Raw genomic sequence first — 16,437 nt, forward strand, 5'->3', positions numbered from 1 at the left:
CTTAAAAGCTTCTTGGGGGGTCACATAAGTCAGATGATTTCCTCCCGTGCGTGTGTGTTACGTGCCATCAAGTCACTTCCAATTTATGGCAACCCTATGAAGAAAGACCTCCAAAATGTCCTATAATTAACAGACTTGCTCAGATCTTGGAAACTGGAGGATGTGGCTTCTTTTATTGCGTCAAGCCATCTCATTTTGGGTCTTCCTCTTTTCCTACCGCCTTCCACTTCTCCTAGCATTATTGACTTTGCCTGAGAGTCTTCTTGTGATGTGACCAAAGTACAATAGCATCAGTTTTGTTATTTTAGCTTCTAGGGAGGGAGTAGTTAGAATGTCAGGCCAGGATCGAGGCAATCCAGGTTCGAATCTCCACTCTGCCAGGGAAGGTTGCTGTCTGACATCAGCCTAATCACACACTCTCAGCCAGACCTACCTCAAAGGGTTGTTGTGTTGATAAAATGGAGAGAAGGAGAAATATGTAAGATACTTTGTGCCCCCACTGAAGGGAAAGGTAGCACAGACAGGGAGAATGGAACAAAACAGAGGGTGTTGAAAATCTCCTTGAGTTATCAGAGCCAGTATGGGTCTGTAAGTACAGTGTCAGAGTCTGACTGGGATCTGGAAGATCCAGGTTTGAATCCCCACTTTGCCACTGAGTGTTTCTGGCTGACCTTGGGCCAGGCACACATTCTCAGGTTAACTTTCCTCACAGGGTTTTTAGGAGGATAAATTGGAAGAGAAAAAAATGTAAGCCACTTGGGGTCCCTGCTGGACATCTGTTATCAATCTAATTTTGCCTACCAGAGTGTTCTCCATGAAACAATCACTAAGCACAAACTTTCATGGCAGATAACTGCATACTCCAAAACATGCCAATATGCGGATAATTGCAACTTTTATGCAGATAACAGGCTTTTTACTCAGATCAGAGGGCTGTATTGTAGGGAGGGGGTCTCAGATGCTTTGCTAATGAGTTAGGCACCATAGACCTCACCACTATGAGTCAAGCTACAAGTGACGCCTGACACAGGTTGGACACTTGTCAGCTTGCCTGAAGTTTTGATAGGAAATGTAGGCATCCTGGTCTTGCAGCTTGGCTCTCCGACTGCTGTCCAATGGACTTTTCAACTGTCACTTGTCCAACATTCCGCCAAGCTGCCTACATTTCCCTTCAAAACTTGGGGGAAGCTGACAAGTGTCCAACCTGTGTCAGGCGTCACTTGCAGTTTGGCTCTATGTTGCCTTACATATTATCAGTTGCTTTAAATATGTACTCCTATATACTACCTGTGCTTCATGTTGTCTAATGTTAGTACTTGAATTGCTTACGTTCTGTTTCAGCATTTCTTCAACTCTGTATTGGATCCTTGCTAATGCTATGTCATTGTAAACTTGTATTTATTTACCCTACGGCATCATTTATAGAAATGTTCGTGACGCTGTATGGAAATGTCCTTGGTACTGATTGTACTAATCTCATACTGTGTAATCCACCTTGAGTCTCTGAGAAAGGCGGACTATAAATGCTGTAAACAAATAACTGCATACTCCAAAACACGCCCAATATTCTTCTGCAGAGTGCAAAGCCACTCAGCCCACAAAAGTTTGCCTGGGGAAAAGTTTGCAATGGTGGGACATTTCTGCCAGAAAGCCTCCAAGTCTTCCATACTCACCCCATGGAAACGCCAGAGTGCCAAAGACACCCAGGAATAAGCCAAGGACCAAAAGGGCTACCTGAGAATTGCCCATCTTTTTTCCACTGCTGGGAACAAGAAAGGCCTCTTTCTGTGGGGCAGCCTCCCCCCAAACTGCTCTATATACTGGTCTACCCACAGTGGGTGGATTCTGCTCAGCTGAAAAGCTTTGAGAGGAAAAGTTAATTGAAAATGATTTGCACTTTTCAGATGCAAACAGAAACGAGACAATTGGTATGGCACTGGAGTGCCCCCCAGCATCAAAACAGGCGAAGAATGTTTTCTCTCTCAAGGATGCAACTTCGCTCAGGAGTGAGCATTCCAGAGTCTGGAACTGAATGTCATGAGATTTATTTTTTTACTTCACTTATATCCTGCCTTTCTCCCCCAGAGGGACCCAAAGTAGCTTCCAATCTTTCATTTTATCTTCATAACAACTTTGTGAGGCAGGTCGGGACTCAGAGCGGAACTACAAGTGACAAAAGGCACAGATGGGACACTTGTCAGCTTCCGTCAAGTTTTGATGGGAAATGTAGGCAGCTTGGTGGAATGTTGGACAAGTGAAAGTTGAAAAGTCCTTTGGACAGCAGTCGGAGAGCGAAGCTGCGAGACCAGGATGCCTACATTTCCCATCAAAACTTAAGGGAAGCTGACAAGTGTCCAATCTGTGCCTTTTGTCACTTGTAGTTCCGCTCTCAGGCTGTGTGTGTGGCCAGCCCCCGATCACCCAGCAAGCTTCCGCGGAACAGCAGGGATTTGAAGTCGGTCTAACACTCTACCTTCTTGATATTTATGTATGAGCACGTCTATTTATTGTAGTACACATATTTATTGAACTTTACATGTATCTTTATATCAAGAACTGTGATTGATTGCTCTGGTTAATTGCTCCACGGGAGGGTTTCCCTTCTGCTGAATTAAAACCAGTATCCCCAGTCACTTGACAAGTAGATTCTGGAGTAAGAGATTCCACCTGGAGTGGGTTGATTTTTTTTAAAAAGCGGCACACAATATACCTTGGTCATTAATTGAATGGGCAGGCAGAAAGTGGATCTTATTTCTAAAAAGATGAGAACATCACACACCCCATCGTGCACGTCTGAGAAAACCAGTCAAAGTGCAAAGATCGACGATCCTTCTTCCAGCCCACTTCTTCAACTTAACAGAGACCAAGAGGAATGCTTGCTGTTTGCCCACAGTGGTTCCTTTGTTATGATACGTTCAAATACTTGCATTATATCAGTTCTTCCAACAGCCCTGTGAAGCAGGTTGGACTGTAAGGCTAAGCTTGCCAGAGGCCACACAGTGATATTTTGTCTTCACCACAAACTCAACAACTTCTGCTATTTTGCTATTTGAGGTATAAACTCAGGAAAAAAGGCAACTTTAGAAGGGAAGGGTGGGGCATGGGAGAAAAGGGCTCTTCAAGAAGGGACGATACTTTGCACTTCCCAGGGAGTTTGCTCTCACGAGTTGGACTAAACCACCTCGCCCTGATCCAGAGAAGCCATTCGGAATTGTGCTTCATTACAGCCTCCCCCCAACTCCCACTCATAGCTCACTCTTCCCCTCGCAGCCCCATTCTGAGAAAAATGGCGTAGGGTCACAATGCCTCTGAGAACATACAGAGTGAGTTTATTACAAAGGGCAATCTCTCCCCCCACAAAGGTTCTAATTTACACTCACAACAGCTCTGTTGAAGACCAAGGTTTTAACTGAAGCTTCCTGGCTCAATCATTTTATCTTTCAGCCTAACCTACCTCAGAGGATTGTTGCACAAGCAGAAGGGGGTAGGTGGGATGTATGATTGCCATCCTCCAGGTGAGGCCCAGAGATGTCCCAGAATTGCAACTGATCTCCAGGCTATAGACATCAGTTCCGCTGGAGAAAATGGCTCCTGTAGAGGGTGGATTGCATGCCATTATATCCCTCTGCAAGACAGGCAAGAAGCTAGATCCAAGGTGTTTGTGTGAACCTTTACAGCTTTCCATGGCTTGAGTTTAAGCCAGTTTCTTCTTTTATGAGGTTCCTTGTGCATTCCGATGATCTAATGGGATCTGACACCAAGTTCTGTCTCTTAAACAACAGTACTGAAAGATTTGAGTCCAGCGGCACCTTAGAGACCAACAAGATTTTCCAAGTGCAAGCTTTCGAGAGAGAATGAACTCCTTTCTTCAGAAAAAGGGAGCTCTGACTTTAGAAGGCTTACAGACTGAAAATCTTGTTGGTCTCTAAGGTGCCACTGGACTCGAATTCTGCTGTTCTACTGCAGACCGACACGGCTACCCAGTGAAAATATATTGGAAGCACAGCCTTTTTCTGTGAAGGCTCCTAAGCTGTGGAATTCGCCTTCCCATCAAGCTTTGAAAGTTTTTTATTCCACCAGGAATTTGGAGACGGAGAGAAGCTGATCAAACGGGGATTTCAGAATAGGAGAAATATGTTTAGCTGTCAGTACCAGCTGGAGTTCCAGAGCAGTCTTCAACTTGTTTACCTTCATCGCTGCAGGCAGGCCCTGGCTCAGGTCTTCAACAGCAGCATCAGGATGCCATAAAGAAATTAAATGATTTGATATAGGAAAGCTAAATAGCTGCCTGGGTCTGCCTCCTTGCATGGATTCTTTGTTGAGCTGTAACTGTTCCACTCTCCCTGATGGTTTTTACACTCTGAGCATTGATATGGCTTCTCCTCTGTGTTGATTCTGTGATGGGAAGTAAGGTCTGAATTCTGAGTGATGCTGTTTCCACACACTGAGCATCTATATGGTTTGTCCCATCTGAATTCTTTGATGGGAAATGAGATCTGTATTTTGTCTGAAGCTCTTTCCACACTCTGAGCATCTATATGGTTTCTCTTATGTGAGTTCTTTGGTGGGAATCAAGTTTTCTTCTTACCCTGAAGCTCTTTCCACACTTGGAGCGTTCATGTAGCCCTTTTCACATAGCCTTTGTATACCATTTTGGCTGCTGGTTGCTAATGGATTTTTTAAAACTTTTCAGACAAAGCTGCTTGTATCCCATTTGCTATATGTGGTTGAGCCTTTAAAAAAACACCATTTTCTCCCATTTTTAATGCACTTTCCATTAACTTCAGAGTAATGTTTGTAATGTCTGTAATACTTCTGTGCTGCTTTTTATCTCCCAGATCATTTCCATGTGTTCTTTTTTTTTAAAAAATGCATATAGATTAGCACTATAGCACTGTAATAACAGGTGTGTTACCCTAAATGGGGGTCTCTTTGTGAGCTGGGGGAATTAGCATACAAGGAGAAACATCGAGAGGGGGTAACTAGCAGGATCTCCACCAATGTATACCGTCATTCCCTTAGAGAACTTGCTGAAGGAACTAGGCATGCATTCAACATGAACGGTTTTATTAAAGGGGTAGCAAAAGCAAACACAGAAAATCACACACAACATACACACAGAGCTAACTAGAAGGCAGGGAGGAAAAAGGAGAGCAATTCAGGGTTGGGTGATATTTACCAGTCTAGGAGATAGAGGATGTTCGTGCAGAGTAGCGGCTGAGTGACCACTACTTCATGATAAGAAGGCTCAGATGTGATCTGAGGGTGCATGGATGGGTCCCAGAACACACAGACAATGACAGAGGGCAGTCCAGTTATATTGTGGACTATATCCTGGGGCAGGATTGCATCTTCTTTCCACCCACCCCCCAAAATAGCTTAACGGTTGTCTCCAGAGGTGAGACGACAAACTGGGAAAGGCTTGATTGATCATACCTGGGTGAAACTATAGGTTAAAAAGTAGTGATTGATGACCCACAATTAGTGGAAGGGAAGAGTTATCATGTCCCTGAATAACTCTGATTAGGAAGGAAGACAGGGAAAGATCGGAAGAGTGTGGATGAGATTAATTCAGGAACTCTTGGAAGCAGCACCATTTGAAGTGGCCACAAATGATTCTGTTTGAAATGATCCCCATCTCCACATTGCTCTACGTAAAGTGAGGCAGCAAACTGATAACTGGGTTAAAATGGAAATGTGCAAGGGGCCCTGTGTGGATTCTTTGATGGGAATTAAGGTCTGCATTCTGCCTGAAGCCGTTCCTGCCATCTGAATATGTGTATGGGTTCTCCCATGTATGGATTCTTTGATGGAAGGTAAAGGTTGAGCTATAACTAAAACACTTACATAGTTTCTGATATATTTGCAGTGAAAGCTGCAACCAAAGTTCTTTCCACACTGAGCATTTCCGTGGTTTCTCTCCTGAGTGGCTGAGATTGATTTTAACTGGGCAGCCTTTAATCCTATAACATAATTGACTTAGCCGGTTTCGACGACTCACATTGATTCCACTGAGCAGGTGCGGAAGTGCGCCCCTAGCGGGGGTACAGAGGTGCTCAGTGCCAGCAGCCCCCTTGGGGCGACTGCAGGATGGAGGAGCCTCGCACCTTCGACCCTCCCCGTGCGCCTCCCGCCCGCAGCAACCCGATAGGGGTGGCTGCCGGGCAGAGGAGCCTGGAGCGCCACCCCCTCATACTCCCCCGGCGAGGGGTGGCTGCCGGGTGGAGCAGCCTCAAACCGCAAGTCCCCGTGCATCTCCCGCCCGCAGCACCCCGATCACCAGCCCCTCACGCTCCCGGCTGCAGCGCCCTGACGACCTGATCGGGGTGGCTCCTGGGCGGAGCAGCCTTGAACGCCGGCCCCGTGCACCTCCCGCCCGCAGCAACCCGACCGGGATGGCTGCCGGGCAGAGCAGCTTCAAACCGCCGGTTGCCGCCTGCCCCCAGCGACCCAATTGGGGTGGCTGCCGGGCGGAGCAGCCTCAAACCGCGAGCCCCCCGTGCGTCTCCCGCCCGCAGCGCCCCGATACTCAGCCCCTCACGCTCCCGGCTGCAACGCCCTGACGGCCTGAACGGGGTGGCTGCTGGGTGGAGCAGCCTTGAACCGCCTGGAGCTGCTGGCCCCGTGCCTCTCCCGCCTGCAGCGCCCCGATTGGGGTGGCTGCCGGGCGGAGGCGCCTGGAACCACTGCCCCCCGTGCGTCTCCTGCCAGCAGCGACCCGATCTGAGTGGCTGCCGGGCAGAGCAGCTTCAACCCCCCCCGCCCCCCTGTGCCTCCTGCCCCCAGCGACCCGATTGGAGTGGCTGCCGGGTGGAGGAGCCTGGAGCCATCCCCCTCATGCTCCTTGCCAGCAGAGCCCCAATCGCTGGCCTCCTCTCCTCACCAAAGCCACGATCCGGGGGGGGGGGGGTGTCAGTGGCATGGAAGCTTCCCTGGCCTCCTCTCCCCCCCAAAGCCATGATTCTGGGGGGAGGGGCGGTGGGGCACAGAGGTGGACAAGCCTGGCTCTCCTGCTCCCTCCCCAAAGCTGTGATTGTGTGTGTGTGTGTGTGTGTGTGTTGGGGGGGGGGATTCTGGAGAGGCTGGGGCTGGGGGAGAGGAGTGGCCTCAGCAACTTATGATTGAGTCCACCCTCTGAAAGGGCTATTTTTCTCCAGGAGAACTAATCTCTGTGGCCTGGAGATAGGGTTGCCAGTCTCCAGGTAGTGGCTGGAGATCTCCTGGAATCACAACTGGTCTCCAGGCCACAGAGATCAGTTCACCTGGAGAAAATAGCTACTTTTGGGGGTGGACTCTATAGAATTATGCCATGCCGAGGTCCTTTCCCTCCCCAAAACCTACTTTCTCCAGGTTTCACCCCCAGATCTCCAGGAATTTCCTAACTTGGAGCTGGCAACCCTACCTGGAGATCAGCTGTAATTCTGAGAGATTTCCAGCTACCACCTGGACACTGGCAATCCTAGGGGCATGCGGCAGCGGGCAAGCCTTGCCCGCCTGCACTCCCCACAAAGCCATGATCATTAAGGGAAGCGGGGGGGGGGCAGGCTTGCCTGCCTTGCCCCCCAAAAGCCTAGATTTGCCAGTCTCCAGGTGATGGCTGGAGATCTCTCAGGATTACAACATATCTCCAGGTGACAGAACTTAGTTCCCCTGGAGAAAATGGCTGCCTTGGAAGGTAGGCTCAACGGGCATTATTTCCACCTGAGGTCCCTCCCCTCTCAAAGCCCACCTTCTCCAGGCTTCACTGCCCCCCATCTCCAGGAATGTCCCAATCTGGAGCTGGCAACCCTACAAGTCCCAATGGGGAGGTGAGGGGGCCATGCAGGGGCAAAGGGGGCCATGGCAGCGGGCATACCTTGCTCACCTCCCCCCAAGTTACAATGGGGGCAAGGGCAGGGGGCCCGGAGGTGGGCATGCCACCCGGCCCTCCTTCTCCTGCCCCAGATCCGGGTGCTGGGGAGGGGGCAATGGCCATCCAGGGCCCCCTGCCCTTTCCAGAGCCTGCTGTATTTTCTGCTACAACGAGCTTTGTTTCTAGTGCTTTAATATTTTACCATCCTTTATTGCTGAAATGTTTTAGCAACTTCTATGGCAATTTTAACACATTTGCCATTGCGGTGGTTGACTGAACTATTTTTATTATTCTGTTGGTATTTTGTTCTCCTATTGATGTTTCTCTTTTTCATTGTGATGAGATTTACTCTATATCCATATACGAAGCAAGTCCCATTAGGAAAATCTGAGACTGTTTCTGTTCCAGAACTGTAGTGTGATCCCACAGATTTCTGCTTACCCCTGGGTTTCCTCCCTGCTTGCTTCAAAATTTCAGGAACATTTACATCTGTCATAAAGAGAGAAATATTTAAAATAAAAGCAGGACAGTTTTTCTGCATGGGTTTTCCTGTCAGTTCTGGATGTGTTTTACCCTGATTTCCACACTCATTTTTTGTTTTTAAATTCTTGCTTGTTTTTGTTTTTTCCAGTTTTTCCCGTTTTTTTCTGATCACTTTTATCCTATTTTCTTTTTTTTAAAGGGACTGTTCTTTGCAAACATAAAACAATGATGTAAATCATACATCTACAGTCATGCACTATAGCCATTCTCTACAAAGCCTACTCTGAGTCGCCTTTGTTCCTCATGTGTATGCCCATTCTCACCCACCTCCAAACCACAGGGGGTATGGAGAAAGTCACAAATGTTAAAGTTCCAATTAATCTTCTATTTTCTTTCAAAAAGTAACTCCAATCAGGAGGGGAAAAAAGAAACAAATGTACTGGAGTCTATTCCCTAGCAAATAATTTCAGATCCAGCAATGAAAGGTCAAAAATATAGGGAATAAAGTCCAGTAAAAGAAGGGGGGGAATTATGCCAGAAAGTGTTCCGGGAAGATTCCAAAGAGGAGGAAAAAAAGCAGAAGAGTCTGTCCTCTCATTGGCCAGAGTTTAAGTTATCCAGTCTCAAAATACAAGCACAGTTTAGAGGAGTTAAAAGAGAGAGCCCAGTTTATAAACTTTTGTTTATTTAGATCTTCTATTTCCAATTAAAATAGCAGAGCCAAGAAAGATAAAAGAAAAAACAACACATAACTCCTTCCAGTAGAAAGCCGCTGCAAGGGAGGGGAAAGGAGTGCAATCTATCCCTCTCCCTTTCTTCAATCTTTTTCGAGTAATATTTTAGTGGCAGTTTTAACACAGAAACCCAAAACAGTGATCTGTGAAAAAAACTTATATTTGAGAACAAGAACAAGCTCAGAATAACCAAACATTCACAAAGATAGAGAAAAAAAAGTTACATAGCTGTGGACATACAACTGTTATCAGCATGGGTAGCTGACGAGTCGTGTAATCCACCTTGCATCTGAGGGCCAAGCTACACATGACGAATGACACTTGAACAGCAAGTGTATTTCTCCCTGTTCACTTGCCCTCCACTCAATCCACTTGCCGTTCAAGTGTCATTCGTCATGTGTAGCTTGGCCCTCAGTGAGCAAGGGGGACTATCAATAAATAAATTAATTTAAAAATAAATGTTTTGGGACACTTTTACAGACAAAGGAATTTTGACAAACAACTGATGTAAGGGCAGAGATAACCTGCTTGACTTTACTATCACTTGAGTGCACACCAGAATTCCAAGTTCACTTGTTTGTCTAACCACTGTCCACTTGATTTATCTTGTACCTAGAAACTATGTGGAATTGCAACCTCTGGTGACATGTGACAAGCATTTTTACAGAACAAAGAAATGTTACAAAGAAAGAAATGCATTATAATGAACTGGCTACATCACTATATGAATATACCATTGTAATAAAAGAGCAAGATTCAAGTCCAGTAGCACCTTAAAGACCAACTAGATTTCCAGTGTATGAGCTTTTGAGAGTCAGAGTGCTCTTCATCAGATGCAAGAGTTTTTCTGAACTTCCAGCTTTCACTTTAAAAGAAAAGTCTCTATCCCCTTTCATTGCATAGATATGCCTTTTTGCTTTCTCTGCAAGGGAAGGGGCTTAATCTTAAAGGGTTGTAAAAGACATGTACAAACTGAAGCCCATTCCACACACTGAAAATTTATAGGGTTTTTCTTGCATGAGTTCTCAGATGGGAAATAAGGTTTCCATACACAGTGAAGCTCTTCCCACACACTGAGCATTGATATGGTTTCTCACCTGTATGGATTCTTTGGTGGTGAGTAAGGCCTGCGCTCTGTCTGAAGCTCTTTCCACAGTCTGAGCATTTAAATGGTTTCTCTCCTGTGTGGATTCTTTGATGGGAGGCAAGAGTCTCTTTGCGACCAAAGCTCTTTCCACAATCTGAGCACTGAAATGGTTTCTCCCCTGTATGGATTCTTTGATGGGAAGTAAGATTTCTTCTGTCGCTGAAGCTCTTTTCACAGTATGAGCATTTAAATGGCTTCTCTCCTGTGTGGATTCTTTCATGGGAAGCAAGGGTCTCTTTGCAACTGAAGCTCTTTCTGCATTGTGAGCATTCATACAATTTCTCTCCTGTGTGAATTCTTTGATGGGAAGTAAGGCCTGAGCCATCCTTGAAACTCTTTCCACACATTGAACATTTATATGGTTTCTCTCCTGTGTGGATTCTTTGATGGGAAGTAAGGCCAGAGCCATCCTTGAAACTCTTTCCACACTCTGAACATTTATATGGTTTCTCTCCTGTGTGGATTCTTTGATGGGAGGTAAGATTTGAGCTATAACTGAAACTCTTTCTACACACTGAGCATCTATATGGTTTTTCCCCTGTGTGGGTTCTTCGATGAGAGGTAAGGTTTGAGCTATAACGGAAACACTTTCCACATACTGAGCATTTATATGGTTTCTCCCCTTTGTGGATTCTTTGATGGGAGTTAAGGCCTGAGCCTTCCTTGAAACTCTTTCCACACACTGTACATTTATATGGCTTCTCCCCTGTGTGAATTCTATGATGGGAATCAAGCTCTGAGTTCTTCCTGAAGCTCTTTCCACAATGTGAGCATTTGTGAGGTTTCCCCGGTGTTGGCAACATTTCCTGTAAAATAAAGTTTTTGCTCCCCTTGGAGTTTGTCATACACGCTGACTCTTCAGGCAGCTTTTTCTGATTTTGCATTCTCTGAAGTGACACAAGGCCTGATTTCCCACTTAAGAGTTTTGTATGCTGAGCAAAGTTTCTCCTTTTGCTTCCATTATTAATTTGTTTTTGGACTGGAATTGCATCAAAATTGGCACCTTCAAAAGCAACGGATTTCTTGTTCTGCTTTGATTGTGCTTCAGTTCCCCTTTTCTGCTTTTCCTCATTTCTCTTGCATGGTTGCCCTGAAGGAATCAAGAAAGAAATCAGGTGAGAGAGAACCTGGACCTCAACAGAGAAATGAGGCTCAGCTGATACAGTGAAGAGCTACTGGATCCAATGTCACTGCTGGAGAAGCAAGTTAATACAGCTGCAAAGAATATTGTTTTCCAACTTAGTCTAGCCTGGATGATGGGCCCCTACCTCATCTTGTTCCATCTGGCCATCTAGATACATCCTGTGGTAACATTAAGACTAGACTACTGCAACGCACTGTACATAGGTCCTCTCTCATTATCCACTTGGAGACTCTGGTTGGTGTGCAGGACTCTGCAGCTCAATTATCCACATAATAACCAAACGATAACTCAGCTGCAGCATTCTGCACCATCTGAAGTCTCCGAGTTGACTTTGAGGGGAGACCAATGCCCCCTTTTGGATACACACTTTAAGGGGGTTTGAGCTTGTCAGTGAAGGTGAGAGCAATACTGTCAAGAATTGGGACTCTTTTAAGATTCTAAACTCCTAGCAGAGCCACTCAAGGCAGAAAGGTTAAAGCTGAGGCACCAACCTCAGATGCATCCACCCCCCTCCAGAATCAACCGTCACATCTGCAGAAAATAATTGACAGCTCCAATGCTGATGGGGGTGGAGGAATCCTTGAAGGGTCGCGCAGCAGAACCCTAAGATTCAATACGGCTCAAGAGTGCCTCCTACAGCATCTGGATCTTGGACCTCCGGGGCTTACATGAGAGTAATGCTTTATACTGCGTTCCACGTTGGAGCCACCTGGCCAACTTAATCCTTTTTTGACAAAGGGCTTGGGATTGGCGGTCAGGGTTTGGGTCAGATTCCCTTTTTATCACAGAAGTGCAGAGCCACTAATATGGCAGGACCATCCTGGAAATAATTTTCTGATTGGTGGACAGTCTCTGATATCAGAGATGGAGCTTTGCTTGGGATTGGTTAGATTTGCTAATCAATCTCACTGCGGAGGCTGGCTTAGGTTAGATGCCATTGCCCATGAATATCTGGGAACTCTGGACTTTTCTCTGATCCCAATTTTGGAACATCTGGAGCCCCCAAGACCAGTGGGCCAGGTGTTAAGGACCTCTCCACTATCTTGGCACTGCAAGGAACTCTGTATATGCTCTGAGGAACCTGCTACAACCTAGTTGTGTGCTCACCTGAGTTAGCTCAAAATTATTGTTTCCGAGACTCTGTGCTGTGTGATAGTGTTTTCGTATTTTCTATTTTGTCTTCCTTCCTGTCCCTTTTGAATGCACCTCTCCCCCCTTTATTTCTATAATAAACCATCTTTCTATAAAGGCATGTTTGGCTTCTATACATTCCTCTGGAATATTTGGTACAATACGTTCCTCCAGGATATTTCTCTGAATCTCTTCCCTATGTGCCAGACACTTTGGGCACTACCTAGTTTGTTATAAGATATTTTTTCAGGGTTTCCAACATGTTACTTTATTATTTTGCTAAGAGTGAGCTGGAAGGGCACCTTCTCAGCGGGTCAGTCTAGATGTTTTCTGGAGATCCCTGAGGAGTGACAAGCAACTACCAAGGAAACCTTGGTCTGAGGTTGTTCCCTGCAAGGAAAGCCACTTCTCCTAACTGGAACAGGTAGTGCCTGGGCAGCAGCAACCGTAGGGTGTGACACCGGCAGAGGCTCTTTCATAGACAACAGCAGTGACAATACAGCAAACCCTGGTTAGTACTATGCAGGCCATGGTAAACCATTTCCAATAATCTCTTACCTCAAAAACCCTATGATGAAACAACCCCAAGTGAAAGACGATACAGCTGGAAGCTAGGAGCCCAGGTTGGATCACAGTTAGCTAGCATTGTTCTTAATGACACAAACCAAAAGGACTTTCAGTTGCCGATGTGAACAGAAGCAAAAGGAAAGTCCAAAGCTGTATGACACATACAATAGGAACACGGATTTTGAGAAGTTACTCCTGGCTGACTTGGTGAAAAGCCTAGAGGTTATACTAGATCCAACACGGCTGCTAGAGAACCAAGTAAATGCAGTGGCAAAAAAGGCCTTCTTCCAACTTAAGACTAACCTGGAAAATGGCCCCGCTACCTGAAAACTGATGGTTGTTGAGGATTTTCCGGGCTGTATTGCCGTGGTCTTGACATTGTAGTTACAGCCTGGAAAATCCTCAACAACCATCGTTCTCCGGCCGTGAAAGCCTTCAACAATATACCTGAAAACTGCTGCTGTAGCCACCTGGATTCATGCCAGGGTAACCCTGAGACTCCTAGTCTCCTCTCAAAGTCAACACATCCAAAGCCTCCCACTGCAGCTTCAGTCAAGGGGTACTAGAGGGGCTCCATGCCTCTGTGAAGAGAACCCCCAGCTCTGTCCACCTGGAGGAGGAGGAGGAGGAAGGGAGAAGATTCAGAAAAGGAAGAGCGTCGAAGAGCTGAAATGATTCGGTGGCGTTTCCAAACTGAATTTGTAAATGTGCTACTGTAGATATATTGACCTATGACCTCCCAATGGAATATGAAGAACTAAACTGAATATAGAGAGAAAGTCAAAGAAACAGACTTGCTACTTATGTCTGCAGTGACCTCCCTGCACTGCCTCGAGCGAGACTGACAAGAGCATCAATTCCTGCTCTCCATATCAATAAAAAAAGAGCAACTCTCCATATCAATAAAAAAAAGAGCAAAGGAGGAGCCATACCGAGAGAGGCCAGATTCCTGCAATTCTCCTCCATGACCTCCCAATACAGAGCCCTTTGGCCCGGATCCAGCAGACCCCACTCCTCCTGGGTGAAAGAGACGGACACCTCCTCTAGAGTCACAAGAACCTGAAAGAGAAATATTCTCTCTTCACAATGTCACAGTCCAAAAACAGAGTGAAGTGGGGAGGGGGAGTTCTGAACACATGAAGCTGCCTTATGTTGACTCAGACCGTTGACCCTCCAAGGTCAGTATTGTCCGTTCAGACAGCCAGTGCCTCTCTAGGGGTCAAGGGGAGGATCGAAAGCTTCATCAGAGTCGATAGAACGGGAAAAGACAGGGTCCCCCTGGACCCAGGGGACGGGCAGAAGACAGAGGCCCCTTCGATGCCCCCCCAATTCCCTCCCTACCTGCTCTGGAGGTTCAGAGGCAGCTTCCAGGCCCCCACAAAGGCTTGAAGGTCCAGAGCCACCTGCTTGTGTCCTTCCACCACCTGCGAAAAAAGCAAAGAAGGTGAGAAGAAACTGATCCTGCTAACTTACCTGATAGGTTTTGATTCTTACATTCCAAAGGCTGAAGACCTGCATACTTCAGAGAGTTCAGTCTTCTTTCCCCTCCTGTTCCATCTCTTGATAAATACCATGTGAGAAATCATTTGCAGTTTCAAGGTGCCGATGACATCCAATGCTACCTTTTTTTGGCCTAAATTGCCTGGGGCTGCTGTAGCAGCCCTGAATCACGGCCTGACTGATACAGTCAAACAGCTAAGGGAAAAGAAATACAACCTGAATCCTGACAAGATGGAGGTGAAGTCCTGGAAGATGTCATTCCCTGTCATTCCCTGGGGTTCTGCAGCCCTCCAATGACTCTGTGAAGAGTCTGAGAATTGTACAGGACCCAATGTTATTGCTGGAGAAGCTATGGGTCCTGAAACAGTTGGTGGAGAGAAGTTTGGTGCGAAGGACTTCCTCAGGATAGACACCTCCCCTACACACACACGTTTTACCTCTCCTTCACAATATGATTTCCAACTTCCCACCCCACCTCTACTATATCAGATTTGCAGGGATTGGATACAGGACTGAATATTAACCCCACCTGAGACTAGATTGATAAAAGTAACAGGCTTAAGATGGCTTGCTTTTTAAAATGAACAAGAAGGCAAGCTTATTTCATGAATAACACACAACTGAGCTAAATATTAGCACTGACCTAAGAGTTGTGCCTCTAGGACATGCCTCTCCGGTAGGTTTATACTGATACACACAGCCCTCTGCTGCTGTTTCGATCCACCCCAGACTCACTAAAACCCTGATGGTCTCCAGTGACACCATCATTCCCTAGCATGGGACTCTTCTTTTTAACTCATCCATGAGAGGAAGAGGTTTTGGGTTTCCACAGGCTCTGTCCTGTCCCCCATCCCCCATCCAATCAAATCTCTGTGCTAGAGAATCTCTATATAAAGCCCTCAGCAGAACATATTGTTGGTTTTCGACTAAACTGTTCCCAATATGCTGATGACACCCAGCTCTATGTATTATTATCCAAATTTCTAGTGATGCGGTAGAGGGCCCAAGACGCTGCCTGGCTGTTGCATTTAAATGGCTAAGAGTGAATAAATTTTAACCCTGGAAAGACAGGGATAAGTCTAGTCCAGAAGGCTGAGGTCTTGAAGGACATGGGGCTCCCCACTTTTAATGAGATCTAGTTGACAGTCTCCGATTCCATTCAGAGCCTAGGGGTTATACTGGACACAGCATTACTTCCGGAGAAGCAAGCCAATGCAGTTGCAAAGGAAGTTTTCTGGCAGCTTTACCTAGCCTGGAAGCTGGCATTACTTCCGGAGAGGCAAGCCAACGCCTGGAAGCTGGCCTTGTCCTTGACTTGGCCGATCCAAGCCATGGTTACCTTGAGGCTAGACTACTATAATGCACTCTGTATGGGCCTTCCCTTGAAGACAACTTGGAAACTCCAACTGGTACAGAATGTAGCAGCCCGATTACTAGTGGGTGCTGGGCAGAACATGCATACCCTACCCTACCCTACCTGCAGGCAGTCCACTGTTACTGACTTCAGTTACCAGCCTCAATTCAAGATATTGGTGATCACCTACAAAAGCCCTTCATGACCTAGGACTCACATACCGGCGGGACTGCCTCTCCTGCTCTGCTCCACTACCACAGCTTTGCTTGCCTTGAACAGGGCCTTCCTCCCTGCAAAAGGATAAGATTGTCAACTGTCCATCATGCACATTCTCTGTGTCTGGTATTCTGATATGATCATGTAGGTTTCACTGAGTCTATATTAGATAGCCACACCCAAAGACTCCTGAATTTCTCAGATTTGGGTTGCATAAAACAATCTAATCTTTCTGAATGTGCTTTGGTAAAATTCGTGAAATCATATTTTATCTTTTAGACCTAATATATATAGGATAAGGGATAATGA

General features: G+C 46.3%; 1 protein-coding gene across 1 annotated transcript in view; it reads right to left on the reverse strand.

Moving 5' to 3' along the window:
• Nucleotides 1-9,034: 9,034 nt before the first annotated feature.
• Nucleotides 9,035-16,437, reverse strand: part of LOC129327865 (uncharacterized) — a 32,235-nt gene continuing 24,832 nt past the window's right edge. The window contains exons 13-15 of the mRNA XM_054976617.1: nucleotides 14,400-14,482; nucleotides 13,991-14,117; nucleotides 9,035-11,306 (exon numbers count right to left, since the gene is read on the reverse strand). Coding sequence (XP_054832592.1) covers nucleotides 10,069-11,306; nucleotides 13,991-14,117; nucleotides 14,400-14,482 — 1,448 coding nt within the window. The 3' untranslated portion in view covers nucleotides 9,035-10,068. The remainder of the gene's footprint in view (nucleotides 11,307-13,990; nucleotides 14,118-14,399; nucleotides 14,483-16,437) is intronic.

The sequence above is a fragment of the Eublepharis macularius genome, chromosome 4 (genome assembly GCF_028583425.1).
Source record: "Eublepharis macularius isolate TG4126 chromosome 4, MPM_Emac_v1.0, whole genome shotgun sequence".
Classification (NCBI taxonomy): domain Eukaryota; kingdom Metazoa; phylum Chordata; class Lepidosauria; order Squamata; family Eublepharidae; genus Eublepharis; species Eublepharis macularius.